The 19,499-nt window shown below is 37.3% G+C and overlaps 1 protein-coding gene across 4 annotated transcripts in view; it reads left to right on the top strand.

Moving 5' to 3' along the window:
- LOC134533290 (S-adenosylmethionine synthase) overlaps positions 1-19,499 on the top strand; it is a 169,654-nt gene that overhangs the window by 121,131 nt on the left and 29,024 nt on the right. For all 4 annotated transcript variants that reach the window (XM_063370752.1, XM_063370753.1, XM_063370754.1 and 1 more), the window contains exons 8-9: positions 8,867-9,049; positions 11,383-11,519. In XM_063370752.1, the coding sequence (XP_063226822.1) occupies positions 8,867-9,049; positions 11,383-11,519 (320 nt within the window). The remainder of the gene's footprint in view (positions 1-8,866; positions 9,050-11,382; positions 11,520-19,499) is intronic.

The raw sequence follows: 19,499 nt of genomic DNA, 5'->3' as shown, positions 1-19,499 counted from the left end.
CTGTATTACGAATAAAAATTCACAGATACAACTTCCACGAAAACACGCATTTTATAGGTAATAATACCCCTCGTTTTGCAATTTTAAAATTCACTTATTTACACATATTCTTAAGCAGGAACATTTAAGTTTATATACATAGCATACGTTTATGTACTTCGTGATCAATTAAAGTCAAATAATAATACACGGCTCGACGAGAATAGACTACACTTTCATGCCATGTAATTTTTAATAAAACTTTGACGAATACGGCGAAGCATTTTATATTTAGTAATAAATTATTCCATCGCATCCTGTAAATATTAAATAGAATTCCTCAAATAGTCATCATCACTAACAACTAACCTCGCCTGATATATCTCCATTTTATTTTGGGTTGCTTAGCCTCCGGTTAAGCAGCTAGCGGCCGGTTCATCCACCCGCTAGGTTAGCCGGAACTTTAACTGGAAGGTAGACGTTAACAGGGAGTCATAAAACCGAAATAAGAGCTAGCCTGTGGTTAAATTTTAGCCGGAACTTTAGTCGGGGGTCATGAATCCGGCCCTAAGGAGAATTGGCTCAATGAGCCACAGTTTCAGCATATCAAACCCTCTGCTAAAAACATAAATCCTGCGTACTGCACTTTGTGCTACAAAAGTATTCAACTCAGCAATATGGGTCGAAGAGCTCTCACCAGCCATGTTGAAGGAAAAAAACACATTCGCAATTCTGCCGTCAAAATAACACACAAAAAACCTTATTTTACCTCGTGTTGAAATTTTTATATTACATTTAATCATATGCACGGTAATATTTATGGTATGTACTTCAAAATAAAGTCGAGGAACTTTTCTTTTAAATTTCTGGAAAACAGGGAAAAGTCAGGGAATTCTAAGATTCTATTTCTGTAGCAACCATGATTTTTTCATATAGGCGCGCTTTGTTTTTTGTTTACTGTAGATAATTTTGTATGCATTTGTCGTACTACGTAATTTAAATTATCGTACAAATGCCAAAGGTCTTGTATATTATACCTTTAACTATAGTGCGTGTACGAGAAGTGTTGTAAAATCACCAAAGATTGCGTACCCCATACGTAGGGCCTGGAAAATTTTTGTGTTTTCAGTATGCAAAAAGCGGTACTTTCAAATTAGAAAAGCTGTGGTTTAAAGTCAGTATTTTTGTTATGCAATGGAAATTTTACCGGTATTTTAAATGTTGACTAAATTGTGCAGTTATTGAATATAATAGTTTACATATTTAATAAACAATCCATGTATACTAGGAATAGAATAATATGCATAATAACAGCCAATTAAATCCCAAACAGTTACACAAAACAGACACGTTGCTATAGATGTTTGCAACTAGAAATTTTCCTTTTTTTTTTTTTTTTTTTTTTCGGCTGCCGATGCCACATGCTTAGCTGACTTTAGGTGTTTGTCAATGAAATCTTTTCTTTCCCATGAAACTTTACAGTTGCAAAATTTGCTCATCACTGTGCTATTGTCAGTACAATAAAACCCATGTTTCTGATACTGAGATGCTCGGTCTCGAGCACTCAAAGTATTATTCGGCATTTTCAAACTCTAGACAGAAATATGTTGCAACATACTACATACAGGCTGTTACGAAAACAATCAACTAAACTTGGCACACAAATAAATATCAGCAGTGGAATGCCACTACGTTGGAAACGCTGTCGCGGCTCGTGACGTCAACAACAGATGCTGGCTGCATGATAGTCACGCATGCCCGCATACTCCCAGCTGATAACATATGTGTTTAGCTTTACACAAAACAAAACTTCTCACAGTCTGGGAAATGTATGATCTTCGTTAAGGAAGCATTCGCTTACGTGAGAAGTTAGTAGAAGCTATGTTGGCTAACCTGGACAAACCAGATTTGTTTTGTTTACATTTTACCGTATATGACGCAACTTGGATAAATACAAGATATTAGGTTATTCTTTTGCTTTGATATAATATTTTATACACTTTTCGCAAAATACAATAAACGTGTTCTCATATCCGGCCAAGTGTGCAGGGTGGTTTAGAATTCGGCATCATATTATTTTTATTTTTCGTAGAGTGCAAAATTTTGAGTTTGCTTGCATTCAATAAATAAATACTGTATTGGCATAATGGAGTGGAGGAACACGGGGTTGCCACTTGAACAAACCCCGGCGCACAACTGAGAAGAGTGCGAACTATACCCGAGATCAATTTTGAGCATCAAAACCATACATGAATACGGCTTATGTAAAAATAAGGTATTATGCTGAAACACAAGACTTGGGTTAAAGGATACTTTAACCTTCGTATTAGTGATCTGCAAATAGTAGAATCCCGCTGATGCGACCCCTCACAGTTTCTGGAAAAACGGACTTATAAACGGAATGGTCACAATAGAGAATTCCTGCCAATTTTTACGCATGGCCCCCCCCCCCCCCCCAACAAATACCCAAATGCATAAGAAAAGTCGCCTTTGTTCGCATATATTTCATATTCAAATAGTCTATGGTGTAAAAAAGACAACTTTTTAAATTCATATTACACCTCGGACTCGCATTCCCCGAACAATGGGTTCCGATAAATACTTGCGCTAAGTGAATTTGCGTCACGCGAGTTCGACTATGCCAGCCGGCTGGTGGTTATTTTCGTTCAAAACGTGGCGAAGGAACTTGTGTGGATCAGGTAGAAAACATTTGGCTATAAACGAAAGATATAAGAACAATGCTATCCTGAAGTGCTGTGACATGTTTTTGGAGTAGATAATCACAGTGACAGACCGACAGGATGCGCTCCCGCCCTTGCCGTCAGCGATGTTTATTTTGACAGCTCAAGCAATTACAGTATAACCCCGACCTAACGAACACCGTTATAACGACAAACTCTTTATTACGAACACGCAATATGGTCCCGCCAAAACTGTATTATTTTTTACGTATATTAACCTCTAATTAACGAGCATTTTTTCTTCGCCACATGACGTAACTCCGTTATTACGAATTACTTTTACCATAGGACGAGAACTAAAATAACTTTAAACACGATATAGTGTTTGCAAGCTACATATTTCCTTGTATGTATTATGCTTTCGCGTAATATGTATACATTCGACTTCACAACGTAAATATTGGCTTAGCTTCATAGATAACCATAGTACAGGCTACATACCACATCTATTGAAAAAAGTAAACATCTATGAAAACCTATTCCATAGCTGCGACAATACATTTTAGAAAAACCTCGACAGTAACTATCGATTATAGCCACAGTTGCAGTCTCATCTCTGTTTTGCCAGGTGACGATTACTGCATTTAAGTATGACATCTCTGACTGTTATGAGTTTTTTTTACCGCCCGCTAGTTACATTCGTGTGATGTTTGTGTGCGCGATACACTGCAACGAAATTAACGAAGTGAAATATTAATTTGTTTTGATCGATGGAGGGTAAAAGAAAACGCAATGCAATTTCGCTAGCCACAAAAATGGAAATTCTGCATGCTGTGGATAGTGGTGAAAAAAAATCTGACGTCGCTAAGAAGTATGGAATACCATCATCAACTCTCTCGACTATACTTTCGAACAGAAGTAAAATAGACAGTGCAGTTCTTCTTGGGACAGATAAAAAGAAATATCGACCATGCCAAGATGAAGCGTTAGATACGAAAATGTTCGATTTTTTGATGGAGTCACGATCAGCAAACATACCTATTTCAGGGCCGATTCTGCAGGAGAAGGCACGGTATGAAGCACTGAGAATGGGGATAGAAGGCTTTCAGGCATCTAATGGATGGTTGCACCGATTTAAAAGTCGATGGAGCCTGACAACTTTAAAGGTTTCTGGCGAAGAAGGCTCTGTTGACCCTGCAGTAGAAGAAGCATGGACTTCAAAACTCAATGGAATTACAGCCGGTTATGCACCAAACAACATCTTTAATGCAGATGAGGCTGGTGTGTTCTTTAACCTCCTTCCAGATAAAACCTTGGCACTGAAAGGGGAAACATGTCACGGGGGAAAGAAAAGCAAGGACAGGTTTACAGTTCTTTTGTGTTCAAATTCAGATGGAACAGAAAAGTTGGCACCACTTGTCATTGGTAAATTTGCAAGACCCCGCTGCTTTAAAAATGTGAAGAACCTGCCATGTCCTTACAAATTCAACAAGAAATCATGGATGACCTCATCTATATTTTGTGAGTGGCTTGGAAGCATAGATGCACGAATGGGTTGTAAGAACAGGAAAATATTAATGTTTCTTGACAACTGCTCTGCACACAGAGTGGAAGGAATACAACTGAGAAATGTAAAAGTGGTTTACTTCCCACCAAACACCACTAGCAAGCTCCAGCCAATGGATCAAGGTGTGATATCGCAGGTAAAGAGGATTTTCCGTCGCCAACTTGTGCAGTACCTCATCAGAAAAATGGAATGTCAAGATACAGAAAACATGAAGTGGAACATACTACAGGCAATGCAACGCATATGTATATGGCATGGAGCAGCATTGAAGCAACTTCCATTGCCAAATGCTTCCAGAGAGCAGGCTTTCAAGTTAGCCCTAACGAAATAGATGATGAAACACTTGAACATGTTGATGAGGATGAGTGGAAGCATGTTACCAACAATGCAGCAGGTGCTACATTTGAAGATTTTGTTGAGGTTGACAGTGCAGTCATCACAAGCTCATCTTCCACAGATGAAACTCAACCAACATGCAAGGATAATGAACAAGATGAAGAAGGTGAAGAGATTGAAGCTGAAGTGACCAGACCATCAAGAAAAGATGTGTATTCTGCTCTTGACGTACTCGAAAGATTCCTTTTGACGTCAGATTGTTCGAACAATCAGTCAAGCTTGAAATCACTACGCCAGGTAGAGTGTGCAGTTGTACAAGAAATGAAAATCAGCAGCTGTAAGCAAACTTCAATTCGGGACTACTTTTCAGAAAAGTAGATGTATATTTTCTGCATTGTACAGTAACCTGTACAGAATTACATATTAATGGGTCAGTGCCGATTGTCCTTATTAATCAAATCAATTAATTTTCTGTTTTTATTGTGAAATGTTGATATTATTTGCTAGGGCCTAATTGTAAGTTATTCTCTTGCAATTGTGCCATGTTATTATTTTTTATGATTGATGTGTTCAGTATGTAGGCTATTGTGTTTGTCTTGGATCGTTTACTGTATTTCAAAATTCCTATTATCGATACCTTATTAAATTTGTCAAAAAACAAACTTTTTCGAGATTTTGGATAAAAAAAATGACCCCTTTATAAAGAACTCCTTTATAACAAACATGCCAAAATTTAATCCCTTCAATTTTGTTATAAAGAGGTTTTACTGTATCTTTTCCACGACCCTTCACAGCGTAAAAAAATAAAGGAAAAAAAACACATTGGAATGCAGATGGAAAAGTAACTATGCAGTAAAATAAATATATTTACGGCCCTGCTAAATTTTTCTATTCAATAAAATTCGAGGTTTTAGTGAACAAATTGTATCATAATAACTTAAACTTATAAAGTATTTATTAACGGTGAAGGACAGTTGTATAGGTCCATAAAAATATTTATTTTACCGAGAATGGACTATACAACCTGGCTTTTGTCGTGTGGGAGGGGAGGAGGATGCTGACAGTTTCTCACGCAGAAGGTTGAAATAAGGGAGGGAATGTTTTGAAATGTTAGTTGGAAAAAAAGGGGGGGTGGGGGGGGTTATATACATGGTTTGTGGCTCTGGGAGGGATAAGTCTTGAAGAATTAGCAGGGGATGGGAGAGGTAAGCGTCACGTCACGTATGACGTCAAGCCGCCGCTACTGCCAGCCTGGTTGGACGAGTTTCTTACGCTCACGCAGAAGCTACCACAGCGGCTTTTCATGCGGGGTGGGTAAGATAACATGACAGCTGAGACTGCTTTTCGTGCGATAGTGGACGCGCCGAGCTCCTAGTCACTGCCGCGTGGACAGTCTAGAGGGGTGGTATCTATTTTTAGCTGTCTTTTGTATGTCTGCCTGCTTACAGTACAGCTCTCGCCAAGATAAACGTGAACACATAGAGCCCAACAAAGTGTAACAGACTTGTTTTTCAGCCAATTTTACTCAAATTTTCGACTTTCTCTGCTCAAATTTTTCATGGTTTCTCAAAAAAACGGTGGTATAAACGGAATGGACGCGTCAGAAGGGGGTCATATCGGCGGGATTCTACTTTAATGGTACTTTTCTGGGATATATTCGCAGTGTAATATAGAAATGTTGTGGTTTTCGCGAATTAACTTACTTTTCGCGTTTTCATGCGAATTTTTGCAAAATTCGCGATCGCTAAAAATTCCAGGTCCTACCCATACGTTAAACTAAAGCGCATGTACGAGAACTCTCGTATTTCGGTAAAACTTAACATGATCAAGTTAACACTAGACAAATGCGGTAGGAAATGATTACGTAAATTACGTATTTTTAATTACTGGGATGTGTTTATTTTCTTTGGCCTTTTTGGTTATAACAGTCAGGTACTGAAAATATTAATTTTTTCTTGTGTATTAAAAGTACTGGTCCAGTAAATTTTACAGTATGGTACTAAGTTGACTGGCGTAGTCGCGGCAGCCATCAATATTTCTCGTGTTTTCTTTTTTCCGACGCAAACTTCTATAACCACACTTCTTACGTTACGTTTACGATATTATTGTTCTTGAGGTGATTTGCGATGAGTAGGCTAACGTTTTATGTCATATTTAAAAGTTTTACTTATTAAAAATGTTAGGTTATGTCTACCACAAAAATATGTTATGTGGCCTTATGCTGAATGTTCGTCATCTTTATAATATTATATATTTTTTAATGAAGGTCAGTGTACACTGAAAAAGGAAGATAGTCTTTTTGAAATTTAGATGGAACTTCTTCAAGAATTAAAAGTTGGTGTGTGTGTGTGTGTTTTTGTGTGTGTGTGTGTGTGTGTTTTTGTGTGTGTGTGTGTGTATATATATATATATATAAAATGCAAAATGATTTTCTCTAAACTGTTTTCTTTCCTTCATTATTTGTTGCATAAACTTTACTTATAAAATGTTTTGCAATGTTTTAATAAAGCTAAGCTATATAATGTTTTAATTTTACATATGGCTGGAGAACCTTTCTTTCTCACCATTCACTTAAAGACCAAAATGCTGGTCATCGGTTCATTTTAATTCAAATCAATTATTTCTGTATGAGGTTCGGTTCAGCTGCTCGGTTTGAAATTTTTTTGCTTTGGTTCGATTCGGTTCGGTTCGAAACCAGTGAACTGAGGTTCGCCCAGCTCTAGATCTTACATAATGACCAACTGCAAAAACTGCTCTGATGCTTCTGAAAAACAAAACAGGAAATTTATGTTGGCCTAAAATATTTGAAAACAAGATGGCATCTTTTAGTTTATTTGTAAATTGGAGTTTGTGGTGTTTCGAATGTTACGTGTTTGGCAACACTGTTCATTGATGCTCTTGTGAAGTTCATTTTCAAAATAACCAAAAAGTATGACAAAGATGTTAACATACATCACAGATAAAAACAATTAAGCTAAAATATTATTTAACACATTGTTATCTTTATTTAGTCATAGCTTTATTTTAAACAGTGTTTGTGAACGAGTGTTGAATTACATTGATTTTTGGTGCTTAAATGTGTTTTTTGTGATGTCTATGTGCTTTTTCCGTTTATTACATGTGCAAAGTTGCTTTTTGTTATGTGACACAGATGGTGTGTTTTTATAATATAAAAGTAAGTTCATCAAGGGTTTTTGTTATTAAAAAAAACTGGTTTGGTCAAGGTATTATCCCAAGAAGAAAAATTACTTTACCTGAGTTAGGGAATGGTCTTTTTCACAACTTTTATCTGGAGTTTTGGAATCCTGTCCACCTCTAGAATCAACCCAATACTAATTTTTAACACCTTCATTGGTTCCTTTCTTAGTAAATCAAACTTTGCCAATAACATAGTTGTTAAGTTATTCTTTCGCACAACTTGTTAAATCTAATGTTCTCTAACAGAATGATGCGAACTGCCGTAGGCTACTATTTTATAAGCGGTACATCGCGGCGACGCAGGCGACCAGATAAAGGTTATAACTTAAACGTTTAAAAACGTCTTTAAAAGAAAATTTACACATCAAACAACTTTGTATTCCCGTTAATTAAATAAGTAAGTGGTAATGTCCGAATGAAAATTAGATTTCTACTTTAAAACACATCATTTTATACGGGAAAGATACCTACACAAAGAGCTCGGAATCTAATAGTGTGACCAAAAACATCATGCGATGTAGGCTTGAGGTTTTTTTTTATCCAAATTTTGACGGCCTAAAATGTTGGTGCTACGATTATGGACGTGCGACGATTATGCAATTAAACAGGGTAGTTTGGTTTGGTGTTTTTTTAAGAAATAAATAGGAGTAATTACACAAGACAATTAAAAACTGTTTAGTTTCAACAAGTATTGTGTTTGTAAAAAGTGACAATTGAAGCTGGGTTATTAAAAGTAAAAAATTAACTTGAAAATTAGTATTTTATGTATGAAGATCGTGGAACGAAGTTTTTTTTTTTTTTCATAAGCTATTTAAAATCTTTTTACCTCACAATTTTCCTGATCATCTGTTGAATTTCTTAAAATGTGAGAGCAACTTACTTTTTTTTTTTGGGAGATGATGAATCAGCATTTTTTAAAAAAATTGAATGTTTTTTTTTTAAATTAGTTTCTATTGTACAATTATCAGTCGTGTTATCTAGCGACGTATTTCACTTGATAAGAAAAAATTGTACGTGTAATTTGAGTGTTTTTACTCCTTCCGTACTACTTTGAAAATATTGTGCTGTCTGTTCTGTTATGTTGAGGGTGTTTGGAATGCCGCAGAGCGACGCTGGTCTGACGGGGCGCAAGATCATCGTGGACACGTACGGAGGCTGGGGGGCCCACGGCGGCGGGGCCTTCTCGGGCAAGGACTTCACCAAGGTGGACCGCTCAGCTGCGTATGCCGCTCGCTGGGTCGCCAAGTCGCTCGTGAAGGCTGGCCTGTGCAGGCGCTGCCTCGTCCAGGTACTGTCTCTGCACGGACTGCTATTTCATTAGCGCTAATCTCCGCAATTTTCAGCCGCACCAAAGATTCAGTATGTACTATAAATGGCGTGTTTGTTCATTATGACTTACCAGCACCCCACTTTACAATGATCTGGCCCCAAACAAGTCGCTTGATTCTAGTAGTACAGTTGCTTCACGTCTCGCTAGATGGCTGTAGTAACACTGAATGTACATACTGTCTTGCAGAAAATATATAGTAATACATAAAAACAACCTCCCTCTCCCCCCTTTTTTTTTTACCTGGGTTGGTACTAAATTTAGGCACACCAATAATATATTGCTCGAGAAAAACTAAACATTTGTTCACAAGTGACTAAGTAAACAATAAGAAATAAAATTATATATGGCATTAGTAACTAGAGTTGTACCGATTCACAAAATGTTTGCAGATATGCCTATACAACTGTTTCCATTTCACTGCTTCCGCACCGATACGGGGGAAAACACATTTCGGTTAGAAAAAAAATTCGTAAATATACTAAATTACTAGAGGTGGACGGAATGGGAATTTTTTTTTCTTCCTGCTTGAATGCTGTTTCTGCTTGCCGTACACCAGTGACAGGAGTGCTTTTTAATATACTTTAAAAATGTCTTGTTGATAATCTTACAGATTTAATAATAATGTAACACAGTAAGCAAGTAAAATATATAATTTTTCAAATACTAATTGTGTGAAACCGATATAAATATATTGCCTCTGCATCCACTGCCGCTCTAGCGCTACTGTAATCTGCTATGCAGTACCATAATTTTGTTATAGTGTACAATAGTAAATTTGTCATAATGTTTCATACTATCTGATGCAATGTACTACAGTAGAACCCCTGTCATACACTTTTCAACAGAGGGCACAAAAATGGTGTATGGGGGATGGCAATAATATATTTTTTTCCAATCTAGCATACCAGTACAATGTCGGATTAAACATAAATACATATGTGTAAATAATTGCATTATATTAATGGAAGATATGAATTCATCATCATATATAAATACAATGAAACCACCAGAAATTTAAAATACAGTACATAAACAAGTATAGCTGACATGAGAAACAGTGGCCAACAAAATGTTAAGAAGTCCTTTCTAGGTTGGTTGGGGGGCGGGGGGGAAGTCACCAAGCCTAAATTAGAAATAAAGAAGAAAAAATTAGGCTATTTCTGGGAGGGGAGGGGGGGATCAGAAATTGTTGTTTCCTGTTGCAACTGCAAGTTCTTCAACATGTTGTTCCAATTTATACAAGTGAGGGAACACAGGCTCACTCCCACTGACACTGTTAAAGTATCAAGACAAGTGTCCAGTGCTTCTACTGCTTGTGTGTACGAAGTTGCAGAGCTGGGTTCTGCATCATCTGTCTTCTGATGAATGTGGTCCTCAATTATGTCATCGAGTGTTTGTAATTCAGATGTAACAACTCCATCATCAATACAAACAAACTCGTCAAATGTGACATTACTGCCGAACATTTCCCACTGACCTGGACTAACTAACATCACTGACATCAGGATCCTCAACTGTGATGTCCTCCTGAACAAGAAACCCTTGCTTTCTTAAAACAATTTCTGATGGTACTGGGGTCAACTTAAGATCAAGCCAATGCGGGTTAAACTTGAGACTAAGCCAATGCAATAAAATGCAGTGCAGTTAACATGCTGATTGACAGTGAACTTGGATCTTTAGAACACTCAATCATGGTGAGGGCCTTTAGAACAAGCCTTCTCCTGTACTTTGCTTTAAAACTTTGAATTATTCCCAAGTCTAGCGGTTGCAGTCAAATTTACCTGGTTTTGCTTTCAACGAAAGCTCATGAATAACTAGGGTTATGAGCTCATTTAACCACTAATTTGGTGATGCAGATTTTTAAAACTTTATTCCTTTTTTTGTGTAATTTATTGCCTCTGATTTAACTGTATTTTGTCATTCACAAAAATTTTCTGGATCAACAGCAGGTTCTGTAAATAATGTGAATAGAAACTGAAATGAAAGGTTGGTTATGTAAAGATAGGTTAGCTGCATGATCAAAAACACAACATTTTTATTTCATAATTTAAATATTAAAATTTTGCAACCCTTCCTTTGTTTATTATTTATGTAATTTTCCAGAAAGTGTTACGTGATATGACAAATTGTTTGTTGGATTATAATTCTCAATCTTACTATTCGAATTCAAAATTTATTTTTGCAAATAATTTGGATTTCGTATTCAATTCAGACTTTAAAAAACCTGATATTTGCACGAGCCTACTAATGGCCAGTTCCTTCAGCTTCAGGGAGGGTTCCTGCTATTGCAGGTGTCGTATGCCATCGGAGTGGCGGAGCCTCTGTCCATCACAGTGTTCGACTACGGCACCGCCATCAACAAGACGCCGAAGCAACTGCTGGACGTCGTGCACAAGAACTTCGACCTGCGTCCTGGCAAGATCGTCAAGTGAGTAGTTGCTGGGATGTTGCTCCACGGCAAATTAAAATAATATTTTTTCTTTTTCTGTACATCACAAAGTTTCACCACGTGGTTTTATACGTCTGCTCAATTTTCTGCATTCTTTACCACCGCACATTATTCTTGCAGATCATACATTGGCGTGCTGCTGCACGGTTGTTCATTTGTCTTTGGCATAGAGTAGTTCAGTAAAACCCCGTTGTTACGACCCCTCATGGTTCCCGGTAATAGTCTAACTAGAGGGGTTGTAATAAACGTTTTTAACTGTTTGACCCACCTCTGTCTCCTATATGTCATAATTAGAGCCCCGGAAAATTAGCATTTTAAAATGTATAATTTAGCATTTTAAAAATGAAATTTAGCATTTTGTAGCATTTTAAAAAGTGAAATATAGCACTTTGTAGCATTTTGAAAAAAAAAATATAAAAAAATTCAAAAAACATGATTAATTATTTTTCAACTAATTAAAATGTTATTTACCTGGATACTGTTTATCTAACATTTATCAGTAGGTATTCTTATATTTAGATGTGTGACATGTTTTAGGGATACACCACGTTTAACTTGTGGAACACAATTTGCAAAGAAAACTCTGCACCGGAACTACCCGTATAACCTTTCCCTATGAGACACGTGAGGGGTATTGCTGGTGTGAACCGACTGTACCAGTTGACCTTGGCGACTTCCTCTTGCTCTCACACACACGCACACGAAAGCTGGGCTCACACTATCTCTCTCTCTCTCCTCCTCTTTCTAATAATCTCTTACGCACACAAACACACCTGCTGACTGGGCCGACTCGGCTTGCTTGTTCCCTCTCTCTCTCCTACATTCTTATCGCTTACAAACACACCTACACACACTTGGCTTGCTGGCTGGCTACCGCCGGACCATCCGCAGGATTTTCGTGCATTCACGGCAGTACAGTGGAACCTCGCTACTACGAGAGCTGACAATGGCGAGAAAAATCCTCATAACTACGAGTACTCCTAATAACCAAATATATAAGATTTAAGTCAAATTTAAAATCCAGAACATTCCCAGAATGTCTTAATGTCGCACAACATCTCGGAAACGGTACCTCGTAGTAAAAAAACGCATAGAATAAAAGTTGTAGCAAATTAAATTTCTAATATAAAATGTATCTGTGATTTTTTTTGTATCTGCAACAGTTTTTGTTTTAATCGCGAATGAAATGGTCACACTCATGACCGTGCTCCGAGATGCAGCGAAAAAAAAAAAAGCTGTCACCGTCGCCTAGCTTGTTCAGGGAGGGGAGGTAAGTGGTGAGAAGAAAGGAAAACACCGGAGGGTTGGAAAGAGGAGGGGAAGGGAAGGGCATCTGCCATCTTCTTTGTTCATTTGTAGAGAGGGGGAGGAAGTCACAGACACACGCATGCACGCACACACCCTCAGACCCAGCAACACACACAAAGGCGCTTATCAGTCCGTGTTAATACTACGTGAATGTTTTTTTTCCTAACAGCAGGCGTTTTTCCTTGTTTGAAGATGCCTTTTAAATCACTCTAGCCATTTTAATTTAGCATGATTTACGTAGTCCAATCGACGGTGCATTACAAAACTGTCGTAACTTCGAAGGTCTCGTAGTATCCCGTACTCGTAATTATGAGGTTCCACTGTATTAGCATTTATCGCAGAAAAACTCTTATTTAGCATTTTATCGCATTTATTGAGTCATTTCGCATTTTATCGCGGTTATTTCGCATTTGCGAATTTTCCGGGACTCTAGTCATAATATGCCATTGTTTGCACCAAGTTCGTTTTTTGGTCATCTCTGCTTAGTTTTCAAAATTAATATATTTTATTTTAATAAAAAAGAAAATATTTTTGCCTAGCTTCTAGTATTACCAAAATTAGCATAAACAGAGTGCTATGCGGTAACGAGCATTAAGTCCATTGGACACTTGACTTCATAAGGTAGATGTTAATTTATTTGGTGTGGGCCGTAACTACCGCGCACCCTTTTTTTCCCTCGAGTAAAGGAAAAAAATAAGGATGCATGCTATACACGAAAAAAAAATGAGGGGGGGGGGAGGAGGAGTTGAAGTCGTTAACTGACAGGTGACGTTTCTGGCCAGCCCCCACATATACGCACAAGCAACAAGGCCTCTCTTTCACACACACACACACACACACACACACACAACCTGGTCTCTCGCACACACACGCTCACAACACACACACACACACACACACACATGCTTGCGCAAGCTCGCACATCATGGTCTCTTGTTTATTTTCAGGGTGGCCACCGACCCGGGAAAAACCGGGAAACCTGGAAAAAGTCTGGAATTGGAAAGGACCCGGGAAAAATCTGGAAATAATCTTGAATTTTACTAGTCATTAGGGAAAAGTTCGTTTGTGTGCCCCGCTTTTACACGCAGCGTCTGACTTGCAAGAAACTGCGTCGGCTTTAGTTTCGAATTTAATTAATTTTTCAGCTGTTTATTTACTATATCTATGTGTTTTACGACTTAACGGGAAGTCAAAACATTCATTTTACGTATTTGAAGACGTTCGTGTTTTCGTACCTGTACTTGTTCTAAATGACTAACGAAAAAAAAAAAAAAATACTTTACCCAGGTCTACCACCATAAACATCGTTTCTAACAGTAATACGCTCTACGAATGCGTGGGTAATACAATGGTAGTACATGAGTTTGAATTCAGCAGTTGGTTGCAATGATCGGTCGTAGGAACCAATGACAAAATTATATGCGTTCTTATATTCTTATTGGCGTATTGCGCAGTTTTTTCGTTTGTGAGGTATGAGGAGGGTTTAGAAGATGGCGATGGTGCGTCGATTGTTTAGCGGAACACGAACGTGAATAATTTTTTGTTTGTAGTTTTTGGAAGCATGAGTATCTTGTAGCAGTGAATGCAGGAGGGAGGTTAGGATCATGTCAACGAGATATTCCTGTCGCTATGAGGTGGAGTTTCCGTGGGCCACCGAGGACCCTAAAGACAAAGGTAGCGCAAAGTGCAAGATCTGTGCGAAAAGTTTTAAGTTAGATACTATGGGCAGAGGTGCCTTTTTAAGCCACGCCAAATCGAAATTTCACCAAAATGCGAAGTCATGCCAAGATAGAAATATGTACGTTACTGCATTTTTTTCCACTCATCCTGGTCAACACCATGAAGCTGTTCCGTCTTGCAGCAAAGGTAAGTTACAGTTACTAGTGTTTTATTAATATTTTTGTTTTGTGTTAAATAAATGCTTGAAGAGTCTATTGAACTCTATAGATTTAATGAGAGTGCCGAGTGTGTGCATTTGCTTACAATTTATTTGAAATACAGCCTATAGTTTCACGTTGTACAGTAAACGCCCGGCACATCGCGCCCCGATTGATCGCGGAATCGAGTATATCGCGAGTCAAATCATGTCCCCCAATCAAAAATGAATAATTTAATAATGAATAAATGGTTGCGAGCAGAATAGGGTCAACTCTAAAATTCGATTCCGGAAGTAGGGGAACTATCATGACACATTCGATGAAGGTAGGTATGAAAGTAAATAAAAATGCGGCAGTGTTGGTAGCCACATGCGATAATTGATTTTGAAAAAAAAAAATAAGCAAAGGTGTGGCAACAGTGTAACATAGAAATGCCGGCAAATGTTTGGTAGCTGAATAACAGCCGGGGCACATTGTAGGGAAAGACAATATGACTATGCAAGGTTAGGTAAGTAGGAAATATATTTAAATGTAAAATGCATCACCCGAAGACATTTTTCAGATGTTGAAAAGAAAGTGAAAGGTTGGTTAGATTAGGTCAGCTACACAAAGAAAAATTAAATTAAAAATTTGCTACGGAAAAAATAGTTGTTTGATTACCCGAAAGTATTTTGTATCATTTTCTGAATGGTACTGAAAAAGAAGTGAAAGGTTGGTTAGGTTAGGTCAGCTACATAAAAAAAATTAGCTAAATGTAAAAACGTTATTTTAATATACGAAAGTATTTTGTATCGTGTTCTAGAAGGTATGGAAAACAAAGTGATAGGTTGGTTGGGTTAAGTCAGCTGCATAAAAATAATGCTTATAAATAATACATAATACCAATAAAAAATAAAATGAAAAATAATTATCAGATAATTGTTATGCTGTGGCGTTCTAGAACATTTGCGATTATGTCAGCCATGTAAGTGCCGTATGTTTTAGTGTAAGGACATTGAAGGTATATTTTTGCTCGTAAAAATTAAAACGGTGTCGGATAGTACCTGCTATACCAGTATTTGTTTGCTAATTATTCTCGTTCTCTGTGTGTCTTATATGCAGTTTGAATGTTTTTAGACTAAGTTTGCACGTTATATTTCTCGAAACCACGTCTATTGCTACATTTTCTTTGATACAGAAAAAGTTGTATCAGAAAATAGAGTTGAGCGGATGGGTTATACTCTATTTTCCGATACAGTTTTTTTAAGGAAAATATTTTTGTGAACGTGGCAACTTGTTGGAATCGTGAAATATAACAGTTTGTACAAAGCTACAAACTGCGTAAAAGTAACACAGAGGAGAATAATTAGCAAAATAGAAGACTGGTATCGCAAAATAGAGTAGACGAGGTGGGATTAAACTCTAGTATGCGATACTGTAAAATAAGTTTATGCGCAGACATTTATTGCATATTTATTGATTTTATTCCTTCCCCAAGGTAGGCAGCAGACAACAGTGTGCATGTTCCATTGTTTCAGGTATTGCTGCACGACATGAACAAGCGAATCATGTCGATCCTGATCAGAAGTCATCGGTAGATAACTTGGTATCAACTATCGATACCAGCGAGACTCCAAATCGAAATGTTCTTCAAAGGTTCCTTTTGGGGGAACATATTACGAGGGCGGAAATTTTGTGGGCTCTTCACACTATTGTTGGTCACACATCACTTCGTAAAGCAGCTGAAAGTGTATCAGTCATGAAACTCATGTTTCCTGACTGTGCGGTCACTCAAAAAATGGAGTTGCAGCGTTCGAAGATTGGTTATCTAATTAACCATGGCATAGCTCCATATTTTGAAAAAGAATTGAAGGAGCTGGTAAAAAAATCATCTGAAATTGTTATTGGTTTTGATGAAAGCCTAAACAAGGTTGTTCAGCGTGAACAAATGGATATACATGTCCGCTTCTGGGATGAAGAACTCAACATGGTGCAGTCTAGGTATTTCACGTCAGTTTTCCTAAGCTCTACTCGAGCCCAAGATCTATTGAAGGGACTCAAGAATGTTTTAGGACATGAAAATTTGAGAAAAATTATTCAAGTGTCCATGGATGGGCCCTCTGTGAACTGGAAGCTATCTAAGGATCTAGTTACTGAATTGCGTGAAGAAATAGGTCGTGAAGGTTTTGACCTAATCAACATTGGCAGCTGTGGGCTTCATGTTGTACATGGTGGGTTTAAAGAAGGAATAAAAGTGACAGGATGGTGTGTAGTCGGGTTCTTAAGAGCGCTTTATTATCACTTCAAGGATGTTCCTCTGCGGAGAGCAGATTTCTCATCTTGCACAGGTTGCACTGTATTCCCCCTTAAATTTTGCTGTGTGAGATGGGTGGAAAATAAGAAAGTTGCTGAAAGAGCTTATGAACTACTGCCACATATGAAGACTTATGTTGAAGCCATCGAAAAGCAAATAAAGGACAAAGTGAAACCTAAAGATTCACACTTCAAACGAAGTTTTCCTGCTCTTAAAGAATCCCAAAATTTCAAGATTATTTGTAGTGCTGTAAAGGATGAGATGATGGGTGCCAAACTGGCCTTTTTCACTGCTGGAGCATCACTTGTAGAACCCTTTCTACGAGAATTTCAGAGTGATGACCCAATGGCACCATTCTTGCATCAAGAACTTCAGGCACTCACAACCACTGTGCTTAAGAGAGTTGTTAGAAAAGAGGTTATCGAAAGTGCTCAATCAATTACAAACATTGACTTGTCGAAAAATGAAAACCTTCTGCTGGCAAATCAGGTGGACATTGGTTTTGCAGCTACAGATGCTCTGAAGAAGGTACGAGGTCAGCTTGCTGAGAAGGTTGTGCTACAATTTAAAAATGACTGTAGATCATTTTATGTTGGCTTCCTTCAAAAGGTTCTGCAGCGTTCTCCACTTGCATATAGTCTTACTAGACAAATCTCCTGTATCAACCCTGAGTTGATACGTAGTAAACCAAACCTTGCTGAGAAAAGAATTAAAGCATGCTTGGAACTTCTAGTTGAAAAGCAACAGATCCCGGGGTCCACCGCTGACAAGATTCTGCAAGAATACCAAGAATTTATCCAGATAGCTTCCGTGGGAGAAGCCATGAAGTCTTATCATCGCCAGAATCAACGTCTAGATTTGTTCTACGTGCAGGTTATGGTGGAATCTGGCAAATCATTTCCAAGTTTACTACTATTTATCAAGCATTTGCTTATTCTTTCCCATGGAAATGCTGCTTTGGAACGTGGTTTTTCCGTAAATTCGGATTGTCTGGTTGAAAATCAAACTGAGGATAGTCTTATTGCACAAAGAATTGTGTATGATGCTGTCATGAATTCTAAGGGTGTGCAACATGTGCAAATTACTAAATCGCTTATCCACTATGCAAGGAATTCTTGTGCGCGTTATAAGGAGCATCTGGAGAGTAAAAGAAAGAAGGTAGAGGCTGAAAAAAGTGAAAGGGACAAGAAAAGAGAAGCTCAAAAAAATCTAAGGGAACTGGAGGCAAAAAAGGCGAAAATAATGAATGATGCCTTAAAAGAGGCAGCCCTCATTGATGAAGAAATAAAAAAACTTTAAATGGTTCATGTGTGTGGAAAAGTGAGAATTTTTGTATCAGTGAAGTGTTTTCAAAATTTTCCCTTTTCTTCTGTTATTTTTCAGACAGCTCCAAGGATGAGCGACCAAAATTTCAAAAGGGTGTGCCACCGTTGGGTGATCAAAAATTCTATAAGTATTTTCAGAATTACTCTATGGAGTATATTTCCTAAAATGCCAATATCTATAATGTAAAATGTGGTCTAGTTGGGCGCCGTGAAAACTCTATAAAGTACTAGTGCTGTGATTGTGTATGTAGCACAACTACTAACCTCTACAGAATATTAACTAAAATATGTCTTGTTATGTTGATAGTGAAAATAAATTATTCTCAAGTTGTATGTACTGGTGTAGTTTGACTCAGTGTGAATACCAAACAATAAAATGTCGTATAATTCCTTAGCAGTATGTCTCCTTCTCTTTGGTGTAAGTATTCTGACCTTAAAATCAACAAATATAAGTAGTGTATTTAAAAGCATTAACTTCTCTATGACTGCTGATCTCAGTGTAATAAAAACTAATTATTCTTTCAAGACAATCCAAGCTAAATATTTCTGTCTATCTGGTTTAACATACACATGATATGTAAGTATGGTTATCAATCGGAAAAATAAAATATAATGAAAATTTAACTTTTTACTAGGGTCAAAATCATGGTTGTATGGGTGACAATACTCTTTTGCAACATATCCAACTGTAACATGAAAAGTGACAGTCAATGATTAGCAAGCAACATACAAATACCTTTGAGACAATTATTCATGTTTAAATAGGTTTTTCATTAAACAAAATTTCAATATCCGTTATACTTAAATGTCTTTCAGAACTAATTACGTTTTACGTAATTGTATCACTGAATAATAGTTTGGTTATCAGTCAATATTTTAAATATTATTGAAACACATTTTAACTGGCAAATTAGTCTTTTCTTTGTTTTTACTAGCTCAGTCTCTTTCGGTAGATCACACTGTCTCAAGACTTCTGGACCTGGGGCTATTCTTTAAACATTCAAGACAATTAATGACTTTAACAGATTTTAACTTTGATATCGTACATATTACTGATCAAGGTCAGTTAACCAGGTCCAGTATGTACAAGCTACAAGTCTTTACGTAGTTAAGTAGTATTAAGTTGTTTTTGCGAGTTTCAAATTAGGTCTTGATC

This window comes from Bacillus rossius, chromosome 6, assembly GCF_032445375.1.
Source record: "Bacillus rossius redtenbacheri isolate Brsri chromosome 6, Brsri_v3, whole genome shotgun sequence".
Taxonomy (NCBI): domain Eukaryota; kingdom Metazoa; phylum Arthropoda; class Insecta; order Phasmatodea; family Bacillidae; genus Bacillus; species Bacillus rossius.
This window is presented reverse-complemented; position numbering and strand designations above follow the sequence as displayed.